At 36.4% G+C, this 17,396-nt stretch overlaps 1 protein-coding gene across 1 annotated transcript; it reads left to right on the top strand.

Moving 5' to 3' along the window:
- The first annotated feature begins 5,590 nt into the window (after window positions 1-5,590).
- On the top strand, window positions 5,591-17,297 carry pyroxd2 (pyridine nucleotide-disulphide oxidoreductase domain 2). Its single transcript, XM_028469609.1, has 17 exons — window positions 5,591-5,724; window positions 5,957-6,179; window positions 7,027-7,046; window positions 7,156-7,249; window positions 9,195-9,268; window positions 9,351-9,506; window positions 9,643-9,796; window positions 9,915-9,976; window positions 10,059-10,156; window positions 10,225-10,366; window positions 11,133-11,264; window positions 11,345-11,417; window positions 12,439-12,592; window positions 14,038-14,189; window positions 15,147-15,253; window positions 15,526-15,646; window positions 16,615-17,297. The coding sequence occupies exons 2-17, from the start codon at window positions 6,056-6,058 to the stop codon at window positions 16,683-16,685; spliced, it is 1,734 nt and encodes a 577-aa protein (XP_028325410.1). The 5' UTR covers window positions 5,591-5,724; window positions 5,957-6,055; the 3' UTR covers window positions 16,686-17,297.
- Window positions 17,298-17,396: the final 99 nt, after the last annotated feature.

Raw genomic sequence — 17,396 nt, 5'->3', positions numbered from 1 at the left:
ATTTATCCTTTGGATGATTTAGTTAAACTTCAAGCACACCGCAGACATTGTGACCTAAAAAGTTATTTTAAATGATTTCTCAGGCCACTATACAGCATTTCTCGACCCGGCGCCATTGCTGTGGGCAGCTGAAACGAGTTAGCCTTTGTTTACAGCCAAAAGAGCACAATATGGTAGTTTCGGGTTGGGTTAATGGTGCACTAATCGCCGTGACAGTTGAGTTAAATGTGGATTCTTTAGTAAGGGAAGTTGGCAAGTCAGATCCATAACTTCGGGATAAGGATCGGCTCTAAGAGCTGGGTCAGTTGGGCTGGGTTGCGAAGTGGGGCTGGGCGACAGTCTATGGGCTGGAGGAGCAGCCGCCTCGACTGCACTCTTCTCCCCGGCACTAGAGACCCGGTGCTTGACCTGCCTCGCTGAGTCGGTGGTGCTTCTTCCCTACTCCCTGGCCTCACCGCCGTTGTCGGCCCGTGAGTCAAATATTACCGCCATTGGTGGAACCGAATCATTGGCATATACCAATATATAAATGGGATCCATTACCCCTTACATGTCACTGGGACGCCAGGGGGACCTCGGGGGCCCAATTTTTCAAATAACTACTCCTCTGTTAGTTCTCGTTAGATAGGGCCCACTCCCTATTTCCGGTAATTTCCAAATTTATGGGATCATAGTCGTGTGACATATTGTTCCAAAGATAATTCAACGCAGATTATGATTATGCCTCACACAATTTGAGGGCCCTTTTTAGGCAATTTCCATTAAAGTCGTTTTCTCATTTATTTGTGTCAAGTATTGCGACAGCTGGTGGTACTGAGTCATTGACACAGACCAATATATGAATGGGGCCCATTACTCCGTATGTGCCTCTGGGGCACCAGGGGGCCCCCGGGGCCCCATTCTTCAAATGACTACTCTTCCGTTAATGCCCGTTGAATCAGGCTGAAATTTGACATGGACATTCTTTGAGCGGATGTCAAGAGCCTCTCGGAGACCTTTTTGAAAAAGTCGGGGGCCCACCCCCCTTTCCTGTAATTTCTGAATTTATCGGAACATAGCCGTGTGATAAATTGTTTCAAAGGCAGTTCAACATAGATTTGTTTTACTTGGTGGAACCGAGTCAATTCACTGAATTCTCAGGAAAGTGGTACGTGGTATTTCACGCGGAGACGTTCCGCGCCCCCGGCCATAGTTCATCAGAACTTGGTTGGATAAGATGGTACTAGATTTTCCTGTTTAGTTGATCTGTTTTGTGGTCAGATTCACATAAACCAAGTATTCAAGACTTTGGTTTGTTTAATACTAGTAAGAACTGAAATATTTTTCCTAAAATTCTGACAAATTGGGAAAATCTATAAAAAGTGAATGTAGATAATTAAATTTATACATATTTCATTTTTTGGGGTTCACTTACACTGATTTATGTGAAATGAAATAGATTTTCAGAAGCCACTTAATTATGACAAATAAAAATTTTAATTTTGCATTTTAATTGGGTGTTACTGGAATTCCTGAATTCAAATAACAATATCATATCTTAACACCTCTACAAATCATCAGATTAAAAGATTTTTCAATTCTGTGTAGAGACCTTCTGCATGTATAGTTTAAAATATGTTAAAATATATTATTTATTATTTATGTGAAGAGTTAGAAAAAAGAAAACAAAAAACAACAACAACCAACCAAACAAAAAGCTCCTAAATGTTCCTACACTTGGGGATGGTGTATTGCCAAGTATCTTCAGGCAAAAATGATTTTTACATTTTGGTTGTGGTTTCCTTGCTGGCAAAACAATATATGACAATTTTGCAAATGAATACATAAATGATGGCCAAGTTGTCTAATCTGTATATATAACATGAAAGAAGATAAAACAGCATGAGTATAAGTCTTGTTAGAGATTTAAGGATTTTCCATATTATCATATTGTATGTTGTCTGTCTGTCTGATGATTTGTTCAGATTGTATACATTTGTAAACAAGGCACAAGTTAAACGTATTAACAAAACAATTATGCAACTCTAAGTACCTGTTATGGCTATTATTATATTCATCATCATATCGTCAAATGTGTGTTCAGGTGTACAATTTGTCATGTTTTAATACATGATGACTGCATTACTCTTTGCACTTTTGAACTGCTGAGTCATGTTAGATTAAACAGTACAGATCGTATTGTATCCACAGTGCAACTCACTGTGTCTGCTGAAGGCCCAACTCAAACTCACATGCAGATATACATGCACACACACTATCAAGGACAGATAACATTGGCGCCCAGCCTTCCTCATATACCCGTCTTCATCATCCTCAAACGTTTCCACTGTTGGGCATCTGACCCCCCTCCTTCTCCTCACCTCAGGGTGGAACTTTTTCTGTTATCTGTATAAAAGCTTAAGCTGTGAAACTGTTAGTTAGTGGGTCTTGCTTTTTGCTCGGACAGGAGCCTTTTGACCATCCTTGTTGGGGGGCTGCCTTTCATTCTACAGGATGGAAGCTTCTTTTTTTTTACTCCTTTTTTATTTAATTTTATAATAAATCTTTTTTATAAAATTATCATGCTTCGACTGGACTCCATCATTCAACCAGAGCAATAAATCATGTCTCCAAATGAGGTCAACCGCAAATTTGCCGTGACATACCCAAAATAACATACTTTTTGGTGCCCAAGTGAGGTTGTCGTCGTGTCACTTATCTGGAATTAAAAGAGTTGCGGGTTTTCACCACATCATATGCAGCAGATGTGAAGACAACACAGACAAGACATTATTCAGTAAATTAATGCTGTAAAATGTGTTTCTAAATTGATATGTATTACTTTCTCTGTAATCCAACAATCACTTTTCTTTTTTACTGTGAGTTTAGGATTTGTTCCAAGAAGGTAACGGTGACAGTGTGATCCCTTTATGGACTGCTCAGGGACAGCATATGATATTTTAGAATTTTTAAAAAATGATATGATATTAACGCTAAGAGGCCTTCTCCTCTACTTGCAGGCTTGGGATCACATTTTTAACCCCCCAGAAAATGAGGTAAGTGTGTTTTGGTCCAGAGCTGTCATACCATAATTGAATTTTCTTTTATTGCCTGGGAGAGCCTTCGAGCATTGAAGTGTAGAATTTCTGCCGACAAAGGGGAATGAAGTGTTAATTTCTGCTTACACGAACAAAATCTCCATCCTGGATATTCTGATCTAGTTACTGTTGATTGGCTGTTGTCCGCAGACGTTCCTTAAAGGAAAATTAAGCAGACAGCATATCAGGATTATTCCACTTTCCTGAAAGTAATGCGACTCTAGCACAAGTCTAGCGGGAAATCTTAGATGACTATAACGCCTCTTTTCATTCCCTTTGCTGAGAGAGTGCACAATCTATGAAAACCACAGGAATTATTTTACACTGTCGAAGCAAAACCCAGACCAAAAATCTGCATCATACAGTTAATGTGAGAGGATACCGAGCTTGTTTTTAGCTGTTTAATGGTATTTTACCAATTGACATCCTCCCATTCTGATCTGTTATACCTTAATGCTCAGACATCCTCCCCAGACAGCTGCTTGGGACCACTATGGCCACTTATGTAATTATTACATAGTAAATGAACCTCTTAGTCTGCATGCATTTTCAAAAGCAGCTCATAGAAACCATTCAGGGTGAAGAGTATATCTCAAAGCTCCTCAAGTAGTCCTTTACCTTAAGATGATTCAAGTTCCAACCCACTCCAAAACATTAAATAAGCTTTAAATAAGTTATTTTTTTTAAATATCATTATTAGTCATGTGACTGAATGTATCAGTCTGAACCTCTCTGGCACTATACAGATGCAAACAAAATGTTGGTATCCTTCCATCAAAGAAAGAAACAATGGTTACTGACATTATTTTCATTACTCGATGATTCTGGTGGACCACAAAAAAAAAAAAAAGAAATGTCTGGTTTTCATTAGACAGTCTTAAAAATATATATTTATTAACACCTTTGTCAGTTTTTTTTTTTTTATCAGTGACAACTGTTGGATTTTCTTTCTTTGATGGAAGGGTTTCAATTAATGTGTCCACAATGAACACATTAAAAAAAACAAACAAACAAAAAAGCCTGTTCTAAATCGTCCAATGAATACAGTTTAATAACTAAATAAATCAAATAAACAAAATTTACCAAGAATGACAATGCAGAAATGATTCCCGCTGCCACAATATTTATACAACTACGACATTTTCTTTAGGGGCACATTTGAGATGTTAGCTGTGCTGTGTGACCAGCATATCAGCAGTGTTGAATTATTCCTAAAATGTTTGTTTAACAAAGTGTTGAATGATGAAGATCTTTCCATTTCATTACTTTTTCGTGTTAACGGAGTGGAATGAACAACATTAAAGTGGGTCACAGCCACACTGAGGTACAACTCAATGGGTCCTGATGTAACCTAATGTCCTTCATTGTCTATTTAAAGATTGACATCAAAAAGTTGTTCTTGGGTTTCCATGGATACGGTTGATGGTAACCGTGTGGAAAGGAAAATGAAAAACCGTCAATTAAACTATAGGGAAACTAGAAAGCTGTGATTTTTCTGCTTTATTAAGCAATACACACTTGATATTTTAGTGGGTAAAATGTTTCCTGAAAACAATATGTTAAAATACAATATGTTAAAAAGTGGCATATTTTTTCCCAAATGTGTCCCTGCCAATATATAGTTGTATATATATATTCACCCATTTTCTGACCTGCTTACTCCTTCAGGGTCATGTGGATAATATAGTTATATAGTATAGTTATATGTCAGTAGTTGTATTATACACACTTATACATACTTGTTGTAAATCTATCTATCTATCTATCTATCTATCTATCTATCTATCTATCTATCTATCTATCTATCTATCTATCTATCTATCTATCAGTATTTCTTTTTCTTTTTTAGTTTTTTAATTATGAAAGTTAGGGTTTTACTGCAGAAAGAGATTAATTGAAGTAAAAAGATAAAAAGGGTTAGGAATTATTCCTTAATCAACAGAAAGGCCAATTATTTGCGTGAGTGTGGTCACACATATTCCAATATTGATTTACTACTTTTCAATAAAACTTTTTTTCCTCTTTTTTTATTCTTATTAATGAACATTACACACAAACAAACATAGGCACATTATCATAAACAACTTAAGGATGCCATCTTCAAGAGGTTGAACATATATTATTGAAGAGGAAGAGAATAAAAAAAAATAAAATAAATAAATAAATAAATAAATAAATAAACAACAACAACAACAACAACAACAACAACAATAATAATAATAATAATAATAATAATAATAATAATAATAATAATAATAATAATAATAAAGTAGAATAAAATATATCACATATTTTCCAGTAACACCAATACCGTAACACCAATACCTTATCAACAATAGCGTACTGGGGTCAGGATATAAGTACTTTTACAATAAAACTATTTAAAAAAAGTAAACACAAAGTCTATTTAAAACAGGCATTTGCTCGGATGCTCCCGTCTTTACCTGAGGACCCTTGCAGCCACTTAGCTGCCCCCGATGTTGCCTGTTTGTATCCCCAACGTCCAATATAAACAGTGTGCAATAACTTATTGACATTTCAGTGAACTTCATTGACTTTATTGTCCATAAAGTTATTGAGAGGCTTGAGGAATAGGACAACAGCGCCATCAAGTGGCCAGAACAACATAATATCTTATCAACTTCCTGTAAGTAAAAAGTTTAAAAAACTAATGCGATCTATGGAATACAGTATCCAAACTGATGTTAAATCTATTAAATGCCTTTGTTTGAGCATGAGGTGTGTTTTTGTGAGGTTCTCTAAATCAAATGGGAACAAAACAACATCACAACTTAGAACAAAATTAGGATAAAAACAAACCAGGACAATATTGGATGAATAAATGACTTAGATGTGTTTTGTTTGTTTGTCTGTGTTAGATAATAAATAGAGTGGCGGGAAACCCACTTAACGCATGTGAGTGGAGTGGAGTGGAGTGGGCGGGGCTAGAGTGCACAGTGAGCTGCTTCATTTCTGCTATGGCTGCAGCCTGGAGAACCGAGCGTGCACGGAGAGCCGTAACCATTGTCAGGACTGTTACAGGATCGAGATCCAGTCACACTGAAGTAAAGTCCCAGTATGACGCACTGGTCATCGGAGGAGGTGAGCATGTTCGTGCGTCAGAGACACAAAGCGAACAGGACAGCTGCTAAGTACCTGCAGAGTTTGCAAAAGACACCAACAACAAACGCCTTATGCTCCTAGATGTCATTAATAAATAACATATACTATTCTTTCTTACTGTGTCATTGTAACATTTTAACTTTGGACTAAAATGGCGATTGAACAACAAAAATATCCATTCAGTTTTTTTTTCCCTTCTTTTTTTTTGTTTGTTTTTTGTTGCACAGAAAGTTCTGTTTAACTATGGAAGCCCGTTTCTGCCACTAAAAAAAAAAATAAATAAAATAAAAATCACCACTGCAATTCATAATTATGAGTTAGTAAAGTCAGAATTGTTTGAAACTGAGCATTTGCAGCAGTCTATACTGACACTGACTGTTAACATTCTTATTTACACTTTGAATAATAATTTATTCAAAACACATATTGTGGCTGTTTATTCAGTTCTTAAAATGAAACACATGGTATATAGTGTAGAAAATAGTAGAAGTACATAAATAAGTCTTTTTTTGCAAAATGATTCCGTCACCTTTTTTGCATTGATAGTAATTTCCTCATAATTATGACTTTCTTTCTCATAATTATGACTTTACTAACTCATAATTATGACTTCTTGATTTTTTATTTATATATATATATTTTTTTTTTTTTTGTGGCGGAAACAGGCTTCCATAGTATATCCAGGCTTTAAAAGTGCAAATATTTACTCCAAGTTTGGTTGTTTTTTTTCTTCTTCTAAAAATATATTTTAAAGAGAGATTTTTATTTATTTTTATTTATTTTTTGTCAAAATTAAATCTCAAATCTGTTTTTTCTTCCCTTGCAGGACACAATGGACTGGTGGCTGTGAGTTCATCTACTTGTTACCCAACACCTGTTTTATGCTGTAGTGTATATTGTGTAGTCATATTGATAAGCAACCGGTTAAAGGGCAGATGTGCCTTGTGATGTGCAGGCTGCCTATCTCCAAAAGGGAGGCTTAAACACAGCAGTGTTGGAGCGTAGACATGTGCTGGGAGGAGCAGCCGTCTCAGAGGAGATCATCCCAGGTTGGTTCAGGTTGTAACCAGGTCCAAAAATACAAGATCAATGGTATAATAAATAATAAATTATTTTTCCACATATCACTAGGGGTGTCCCGATACAACTTTTTCACGTCTCATACGATACCGATATTGCAGCCTTGAGCTTCGGCTGATACATGTATTGGTTCGATCCGATATCAGCATGGATACATACTATATTATTGCTTATTTTGTAGTGTAGAATGTTAAAAACAACTTGATCAAGTGATATTACTCAGAGAACAATTGTCAGCAACAGTAGAACTTATACCGCCATTATAAAATAATGGGTTACATACATTTTAACCTCAAATAAAAAAAATTATTCCACAATTTAATGCACAAATAAATTAGAAGCCCTGGGAAAAATAGATAATAATATTAAATTCAATAAATGGGCTGCTTGTATCAAATATTTTAGATTATAATATAATATATAATTTGTCGATATTGAACCAATATCCGATATCAGTATCGTATTATGACACCCCATATCACTTAGTAACAACTCTACAACACAAGTGTGTTCCCATTTTGTCCTTATGGCATTGAAAGCACCTCAGGAATGTGTAGGCCAGAGTTTTTCAACCTTGGGGTCGGGACCCCATGTGGGGTCACCTAGAGTGACTGAAAAATGAAAATACATTTTAATTTGTTTTAGTTATAATTTTGATTATAATTGTGGTGTCTTTCTCTCTGGTGCAAATGATGAAAGTGGTGCAGAAAAAGTCTTTGTCGACGCTGACTTGTAAATAATACAAAGTTTATTAATACAAGATTCAGAATGAAAACAGTCTAGCAAAAATCACCTGTACAAAGTTTTTACATACATTCAAATACATGCAAAACATCTGGTTTTAATCTCCAGGTCACATCATTACAAAGTAATAATAAACAGGAGAAGACATACATCATTTGAGACGCTAAGGCCCCTTTAATCTATAGAGAAAGCACATGATCACATTACCTCAGGAAGCAGAGCCACTCAGTCTTAACATACACGGATGTAATTCTGGTTATTTTCAGTAAGGGTTTAATATGAACAAGGTGGATGCAAATCATACATAATATTATACAACTGTATTCTATACTTTCACTTTGTAAAATATAAATCTAGTTCAACTAAAATGCACAAAATCTGTTAGTACAACATGTCACTAATCCTGGCTACTCTGTATTTGTAAATACAGTAAAACAAACATGATAAAAAACTAATTCTAGAAAAAAAAAAATAGAGGTCGACCTACAGTATATGGGCCGATGCAGATACCTATTTTTTACAAAAAATTTCAGCGATGGCCGATATTTGAGGCAGATATTTTTATTTTATTTTTTTTTTAAAGCACATTGATTATGAAAGACAATTGAAACACATATATGATATAAATGCGGGTTCCTTCTGTCAGTCAAGTGGTGGCTGCAGCTGCCCACATGGGTGCCTGATCAAATATCCTTATCTGTTATATTCTTTTCCTATTAGGGATATAATAGGATAAGGATATTTGATCAGGCACTAATATATTATATCTTTATTCTATTATATCAGCTTTTTATTTGTAAGCCTGTTGGCTTTATACTGTACCTCTCCCATGCACATGCTATTATTATTATTACTTCTTTTTTGTTGTTGTATATTCATACATCCGAATGGATGTTTTTTCTGTTCTTTCTTTTTTTCTTTAATGGCTGCTCTAAAGTGCTAAATAAAAAAAATAAAAAAAAAAAATGGAAATAAATTTTTGATATCAAATTGGTCACCTTCCAAAAAAGGTTGAGAACCACTTGTAGGCTGTCAGTTTTCCTGAAGAAATTTATCTGACCACAGTAATATTACCCTTTATCTAGTTTCTGTGATTTCAATTATTTTTTTTGGGTGTGTTTGAGTTATGATTGAAATCCTGAAAAATAACATACTTTTTAACTTTCACAGGTTTCCACTTCTCTCGATGTGCCTACTTGCTGAGTTTGTTACGTCCACACATATACGCAGACCTGGAGCTCAAGGTAAGTACGTCTGTGTCCAGCTAAACAGGTTCTAATCTGCATGTGTGCCTTTTTCAATGTGTTATATGTGTGTATGTTGTAGAAACATGGGCTAAGGGTATATATGCGAGACCCCCATGCTTTTACACCCATGCTGGAGGAGGGAGTGAACGGTGCTGCCCCACGGTCTCTCATGCTAGGTTCAGACCTGGCCAGGAATCAAATGGAAATCGGAAAGTTTTCACAGAAGGATGCAAAGGTGATCAATGACCGTGTGCAGCACATGTGGTTTAAAATGTCTGCACTATTACCACAATCTCAGAGGATGACGCAGCATTTTATTTTCTTTCCCATACCTTCAACATTCTCAAGCATTCTCACATCTTTGTTTCTAGGCGTATCCGGAATTTGTTGCACACCTTGAAAAACTGGCAGCAGCCGTCCATCCATTACTGGATGCCCCACCTGTAGATATCCCAGGTTTAACAGCTGGATCACTGAGGAAGAGAATGACTGCAGCTAAAACTCTGAAGCCTCTTGTCAAGTGTGGTGCGTAGGAAGAAATGCACTTTATTTCTGGCCTGAGTAACAGCAATTGTTTTTTCATCATTGTTTTTTTTTGTTATTATGTCATGCTGAGATGTGTTCTTTTAATTGGATTTTAAAGGCTTGAAACTGGGTGGAAACATTCCTGACTTTTATGAGCTGGTAACTGCTCCAATAATGAAGGTTTGTGAAGTTTTACACTAAACTTTGTAATCAGCAGGTGTTTACTTTATGTTTCCTAACCGGTTGTTGTTTTGTGTGAAAGATTCTCACTCGGTGGTTTGAGTCGGAGCCGCTGAGAGCGACGTTAGCCACTGATGGTGTGATAGGAGCCATGACAAGTCCCAGTAATCCTGGTAGTGGGTGAGCAATGGAAGGAGCAGGAATGAACAGATATCTGTGTTATAACGTACTCTGGTCTTGTTTTGAAGGTATGTGCTCCTGCATCATGTGATGGGAGAGCTGGAGAAGGAGAAAGGAGCATGGGGTTATGTAGAGGGCGGCATGGGGGGCGTGTCTCAGGCTATTGCCAGTGCTGCCCGCTCGTATGGTGTAGACATCTTTACTGAGAAGGTAGGCGATTCTAAAAATCTTTGATTGCATTTTCAACAGCAATCTCTTTGAAAATGTTTTTTGGCTCACACTTTACTTGAAGTTTTATACATAAATGCTGACATTACGCTGTCATTATTATGATATGACACCTGCCATTAGCATGAATAAGGTGTCATGAAGGCTAGTGTCGTTTGTTCACACCAAACGCGCTTCAGGCGTCAGGTGTCTTTTTTTTTTCTTCATTATTCTGAATATGTCACGGTTGGGAAAAGCTCCTGATTGGTCGATGCGCTGCGATATGCCCCAAAAGTTCAACAATCCCAACTCTTGTATCAGCGGCGCCGGACGCACGTCAAAATCTTGAAATCTCAAAACGCGTAGCGTCTGCCACGCGTAAAGCTTCAAAACGCGCCGCACAGGAAGCGGGACCTCTCGACGCTCCTAGAAGTGCATCCACCATGTATTGTCTATGTAAACCTTTTTATTTTCTTTAAAATTTTATTATTTTAAGTTTAATTTGAGTATACACATCTTAAGAGAATGCCCGTGCCTCACCTCTAGTTCCCTATAACCCTACTTAACCCCACTAGATCCCTCCACCTAACCCAAAAAATGCCAACATTGCTCCAAAGGTGTCACAATTTAGCGAACGACACTTAATGACAGCCTTCTTGACACGTTGTTCATGCAAATGACAAATAATGACAGCGTAATGTCAGCCTTATGTGTAAAACGTCAATAAAAGTGTTACGGTTTTTTGTTTATTGGTTTTCGTCGCTGGCAGGATGTGGGACAGATCTTGGTGGATTCAGACGGTGTGAAAGGGGTGACGTTGAAAGACGGCTCAGAGATCAGGAGTAACGTTGTTTTATCAAATGCTACTCCGTATGTTACCTTCAAGGACCTTACGCCACAGGTGAGTACAGTAACACCACATGCACACTGCACTTAATCAGCCATTTTGTTTTTAAATATAAAACTCTGCTTTCATTGCAGGCGGCTCTTCCTCCAGAGTTCATCAAAGCTGTAGATCAGATAGATTACACTTCACCTGTGACCAAAATCAACGGTTGGTCTCTTTCTTCCAGCTTTCTGGATGTTTTCTCTTCATCTCAGATACTTTTGAAGAAATGTACGAATATTTCACCCCAAACATTTGCGCCATAAGCCTTTGATGAACTCTGATTTTATTTTCTCAATCAACAATCAATTTAGGGTTAGTTTTTTGTCATAGTTTATATTTGATTTGCCACTTGTAAATTCCATTTAATATCACACAGGAAGTTGGGCCCACAATGAGCTGCAGTACGACCCCAGAAATACATAAATAAATATTTAAAAAATATATATTAATAATAACAGTATTGTGCATTTTACAGTGCTTTTCAAACAGCCAAGGGCATAAATAAAGAAACAGATGACAATAAAATTAGGTGAAAGAACATTATTACAATAATAAAAAGGACAGAGCAGTCACGGAGAGTGCATTATTGAACTGGTGGGTTTAGAGATTAAAAGTGGATTAATCAGCATTTTAACACTATTTAGGGAACCATCCTCCCCTCTCTTTAATGTATAGTATATAAACAAAGTAGTTAGAGGTCCTTTCTAATTGTACTTGTGTTACCGCGTGATATTTTCAGCTACATGTTATGGCTGCACTAAACGACAGCTTACACATTTTATTGTTAGTCGCGGAGGAGGTATTGAACAAATGTGTCATTATTATGGAGTATTTGAAGTTACTGGCAGACCTCTGAACAGATCTGTATTATAAAACTGTAAAACACAAAGTACTCTGTGTATTTTCAGTTTTACAGGCTTAATTGGTACATAGTCTGAGCTCTACATGGCTTTATTACTCAGGAAGGCTTTGAGGTCCGTATCTTTTGATGTTACATCATCTGTAATTAGGGGTTAAGTGACTTAATAAAAGTTTTCTGTTTTGTTGCACAGAGCTTGATTTGAAATTACTGGATGTGGCAGTTTCAAACAAGTCAAACTGTCAGTTTCATTGTTTTAAGTTGGTTACTGAGAACTTCTACAGAATACATCCATGTTTTTCATTTCTTGTGGCCCTTTTTACACAGTGGCAGTAGACAAACTACCAAATTTCCTAGCTGCTCCTACACCAGATAATAAACCTGGACCCCACCATCAATGCTCCATTCACCTAAACTGTGAAAGTGTGGAGGTACTGGAGACGGCATACAGAGATGCAATGAATGGGCGACCGTCAGTGAGGTAAGTATTTGTCAAAACTAATTCATTTTCTGAACTTCTTCTGACAAGTTTAGTAAAAGAGTGTTTATAGTGGAGATTATAACCCAATTTCAACTTTTTAAATATTTTTTCGAGTAAATAATTATTGATCTTTGAGTCTCAGCTTTACACATCTTTGTGAAAAAGTTACGGCCTGATGCATTCATTTAGCACTTTGAGATGACTTTTGTTGTAATTAGCGCTATATAAATAAAGTTGGATGGAATTGAATTGGATTTATTATTGAAATTAACTAACTGCAGGTAGAAGAGCCTCCATGTACTATTTTGGTCATGGGTAAGTACAATGTTTACAGCTAACACCTAAGACCCTGAACATACAAGAAATGTCTTTTGTTGATATTTTAATTCAATTAAAATCCTTTTGATTCAATTCAATTCAATTCAACTTTATTTATATAGTGCAAATTACAATAGTCATTTTGTAGCGCTTATCAAAATAAAAAATTCTTAAGAAACAAGTTCTGCTGAACTACTTCCGGGCCTGCGCCGAATAGTACGTACCACGTTCCTGAGAATTCAGTGAAACGACTCAGTTCCTCTGTGTAAAACAAATGAAATTGTGCGAGTAAAATTGTAATCTACGTTGAATTGGCTTTGAAATGATATATATCATGACTATGTTCTGATAAATTTAGAAATTACCGGAAAAGGAGGTATCCATGTGAAATTACAGCCCGATTCAATGAGCATTAATGGTGGGGTAGTCATTTGAAAAACATATGGAGTAATGTGCCCCATTCATTTATTGGTATGTGTCAATGATTTGGTACCAACAACTGTCGCAATATTTGACTCATAAATAAATGAGAAAACAGCTTTAATGGAAATTACCAAAAAAAGGCCCCGAAATCAAATTGTGCAAGGCATAATCATAATCTACGTTGAATCACATGACTATGTTCCCGTAAATTTGAAAATTACCGGAAATTCTTTTCAAAAAAGGGCTCAGAGCGTCTCATCATATTCATTCATAGAGTATTCATACCAAACTGCATTCCAATCTAAGGAGTACTAACGGAGGAGTAGTCATTTAAAAATAATGGGGCACCCGGGGGCCCCTGGCAAACCGTGACACATACGGGGTAATTGTCCCCATTTATAGATTGGTGTGTGCCAATAATTCGGCACAACCAACTGTCGTAATATTTGAGTTGCAAATATGTAAGAAATCGATACCTACCAAATTTCAGCCCAATCCGTTCACGAATAACAGAGGAGTAGCGATTTTAACTAGTGTACACAACAAGAAGAAGAAGAAGAACAAAGTGACTGGCGTTTTTAGTCTACATGAACATGCCCTACACGTTGCCAACCCCTCCCTCACTTCATTACATATGGGTTTTACCCATTACTTTGTTTTCATTCCCCTCTTCCATGTCTCTTGTGTAACTCTTTCCTGTGTAGACCGATGCTAGAAATGACCATTCCTTCAGTGCTGGATCCAACTCTTGCTCCCCCTGGGTGTCACGTGGTGTCTCTATTCACCCAGTTCACCCCGTACCACATATTAGGCAGAGAGTGGACCGAACAGGACCGGGAGGCCTATGCAGACACAGGTTAGAAGGGTCATTCCAAGTCATTTCAACACATTTTCAGGTCATCCCACACACTTTGGTCTCAAAAAATTCAAAATTTTTTACCAATTGTTCCGTGATCATTCAATAGGCACACTATAATTTATTTGTTTGACCGGATGAATACTTGAGATATGGCCAATTTAGTGAGGGAGGTGTGTTGAATTTCATGCATTTTTAGTTTCTAATATCTCAGGAACTACAACTCATAGGAAACTGAAATTTGGTAAAGTAATTCAGCTCCACCTACTCTCTTAGAATATACAGTATATATAAATGTTCTGCAATAAATCCTATCGAGTGGACATGCCAGCCTCTCAAATTTGGAAAAAAGTTTGTCAGGGTTTCGGACTCAAATATGTTTAGATGTTCAGTAAACATTTTTGCATATGCTTCAGCTCCCTGTTATTTTATGAGCTTTATGCGCATATACTGTTCACATCACTAATGATTAGTCAGATATATATATATGCATTGGTTCTTGGGTGACACGCTCTTGAAATCTGAAAAAATACTTCTTTTTTTTTTTTTTTTACTATTCATTGGCCCATAACTGCATTTAGGAATGTAAGAAAAAAAAATGTGATCTCTGTTTTAATTTATAGTATAAAGATTACTCTTTCTTGGGATATAAAACAATTTTTCTTTATGTGACTTTTTCATTTTTAATTTGGACCCCAACTTTGGGTTATTTGACCTTTTGCGAATATTGAAAATTAAATAACACGAGGCCATTCACCCAGAAGTGAACAAAGATTTTAGGTTTGTAGGGAAAGTTGCTCCTCAAACTTAGCACTCACACACTGTGTTTAGAGACAACAAGAACTGGTTCAACATGTGTCAGTTCTGTAAATCTGTACAATTGTCCTGATTTGACCTGGAAAAAGCTTTGGTTTTCCTGTTTTCTAGTAATATTTCAGGATATTATTGTTGTTATAGTTTTTGACTGGGTGGAGCAATATGTCCCAGGATTCAAAAAGTCAGTGGTCGGCCGAGACATCCTGGCTCCGCCAGACCTGGAGAGGATATTTGGTCTCACTGGAGGGGTACGTGATCTACAAGCTCTGTAAAAACATCAAAAATACATATTGATTATTTTGTTGGGCTGTTGTTTCAGTAGTTATTTAGTAAATGTCATATTAAAACTATATGTTAAGGTTTCATTTATTCACACAACTGTTCCTTAGGAAATCCACTTTGATCTCCTGACATGTTTCGACTGACAACTGCCAGTCTTTGTCAGACTGGCACCTTAATCATATTTCAGGTGCTTGTCACAGTTTGTAAGTGTATTGTTTTTTTCTCTTGTTTGTGATAGAACATATTCCATGGATCGATGTCACTTGATCAGCTCTACTTAGCGCGACCTCTGCCCTCTCTCTCAGACTACCGCTCACCAATCAAAAGGCTGTATCTGTGTGGCAGTGGCGGTCATCCAGGTTGGCACAAATATGTAATAATGTATCTTAGGGATGTAACGATTACTCGTAAGGCAGTTAAAAATCGATTCATAGGTATCACAGTTCACATCGTTGCTCTGAAAATTGAATTGCAGTACTTTTTTTATATATCCTTCTCGTCTAAAGTGTAGGCGGTGGGCGGAATCTGCTACTACTTTCTTTCTGGCCGCCATCTACTCTTAAACATGTTCATAAATGATTCCTTACCCCTTTAGCACCGAAAGAATATCTGTAATATTACGCGAATATCTGTAATATTACGCGAATATCTGTAAAAGTCACGTTTTTCTATTAGCTCTGTCTACTAGCGTAGCTTCTCTTCTTCAGTGCAAGGATATCTGCATGCCAACCGACCACTGGGTTACCAACGCCCTCTCCTGGTCCAAACAAATATCTGACGTAAAAACTGTTTTTTTTTGTTTTTTTTTTAATAAGTCCAATTGTTAAGGCACAAAATACATTTTCAGTTGCAATTTTAAAAAGAAAAGGAACTATTATGTAGTTTTGCATTGTTTACTATAGAACCAGAATGTAAATTAATAGGCTTCTTCTTCATTTGTATTATTCCTTTATTTATTTAATTCAAGATTTATTTGAGTTAAATTGCATTGTTTTGAATAGTTTATCAAGGGATTCTTTTGACAATCAAATATAAAAGGAAAATAGTACAGTATTTTCTAAAGGAATATTTGTTTACATTCCCATTATGTAAAATAAATCGAGAGAGAATCGTATCATGAACCCAGCATCGTGAATCGTTACATCCCTATTGTATCTTGTTAGTTTCTGTTCTGGCAATAAAAAACAGATTTAATAACCTTTGGACACATTTTGTTTCTACTCAGTGCTGAATATGAGCATTTGAAGATGATGTCAGACTTCTGGGACTTCCCAAAACAGGAATGAATTAAGTCATTTTCCCTTTTTTTTTTGCGTGTGATGTGCAGGTGGGGGTGTGATGGGCTCTCCTGGCTGGAACGCAGCTCTCACCGCCCTTGCTGACTTGAAACAACACTAAGACATCTGACAGCACCCACATTTAATCCACACAATGTCTCTTTTGTTTTTCATTATAAATGTGACTCTTTATGTGCAGCTCAAGAACCAAACTTTATTTGAGTGATGTGAAAGTGTAATGAAAAATTATTAGTGAACCACCATTAGGTGTATTACTACAGAGCTCCTAAAGGGACACAGGTATTTATTTATTTTTTTTAATGCGTGCTTGCATAAAAGCTACGTGACACTAGTATTGCATAAGCGAGCATGTAAAGGTAATTGTTAACACTAACCCTAAGGCTGAAATAAAGCTTTACTAGATCCTCTAACATGATTCACTACTTACGAGCAGCGCATGCAGCCTGATGACTGACGTTTATAAGAAAACTATTACGTGCTTCCTTAGAACTTTTACGCGCTCACGTATTAGTTTCACAAAGTTTTGAGCGCGCAATAATAATTTAGGGGTTCAGTATATTACATTAAATGAATTATAGTTTTACAATGTATAAACACTCATTGAAATGACTCCAAAGTGTTTGAAAATATTTGCATTTATAACCACTTGATTTGTTCAAACAATAGGAATCACATGTTTACTTGTGTGTGTAAAATAAAATCTGTTTTACTCCTCATGTGTTATGTCATTTATCATAATAAATAGCGATACTTATAGTCCATAGTCTTATATCTTTTTTCCAATGTTATTGTAAAAACTATATACATATTA

This window comes from Gouania willdenowi, chromosome 15 (genome assembly GCF_900634775.1).
Source record: "Gouania willdenowi chromosome 15, fGouWil2.1, whole genome shotgun sequence".
Lineage (NCBI taxonomy): Eukaryota > Metazoa > Chordata > Actinopteri > Blenniiformes > Gobiesocidae > Gouania > Gouania willdenowi.
The sequence above is the reverse complement of the archived record's forward strand: the minus strand, read 5'-3'. Positions and strand labels throughout refer to the sequence as shown.

Bases quoted from the DNA above. Each gene is read 5' to 3' on its own strand.
- pyroxd2 (XM_028469609.1), top strand. From the start codon at position 6,056: ATGGCTGCAGCCTGGAGAACCGAGCGTGCACGGAGAGCCGTAACCATT. The intron at 7,047-7,155 runs GTGAGTTCATCT...TGTGATGTGCAG, and splicing joins GACACAATGGACTGGTGGCT to GCTGCCTATCTCCAAAAGGG. The intron at 15,254-15,525 runs GTACGTGATCTA...TGTTTGTGATAG, and splicing joins TATTTGGTCTCACTGGAGGG to AACATATTCCATGGATCGAT.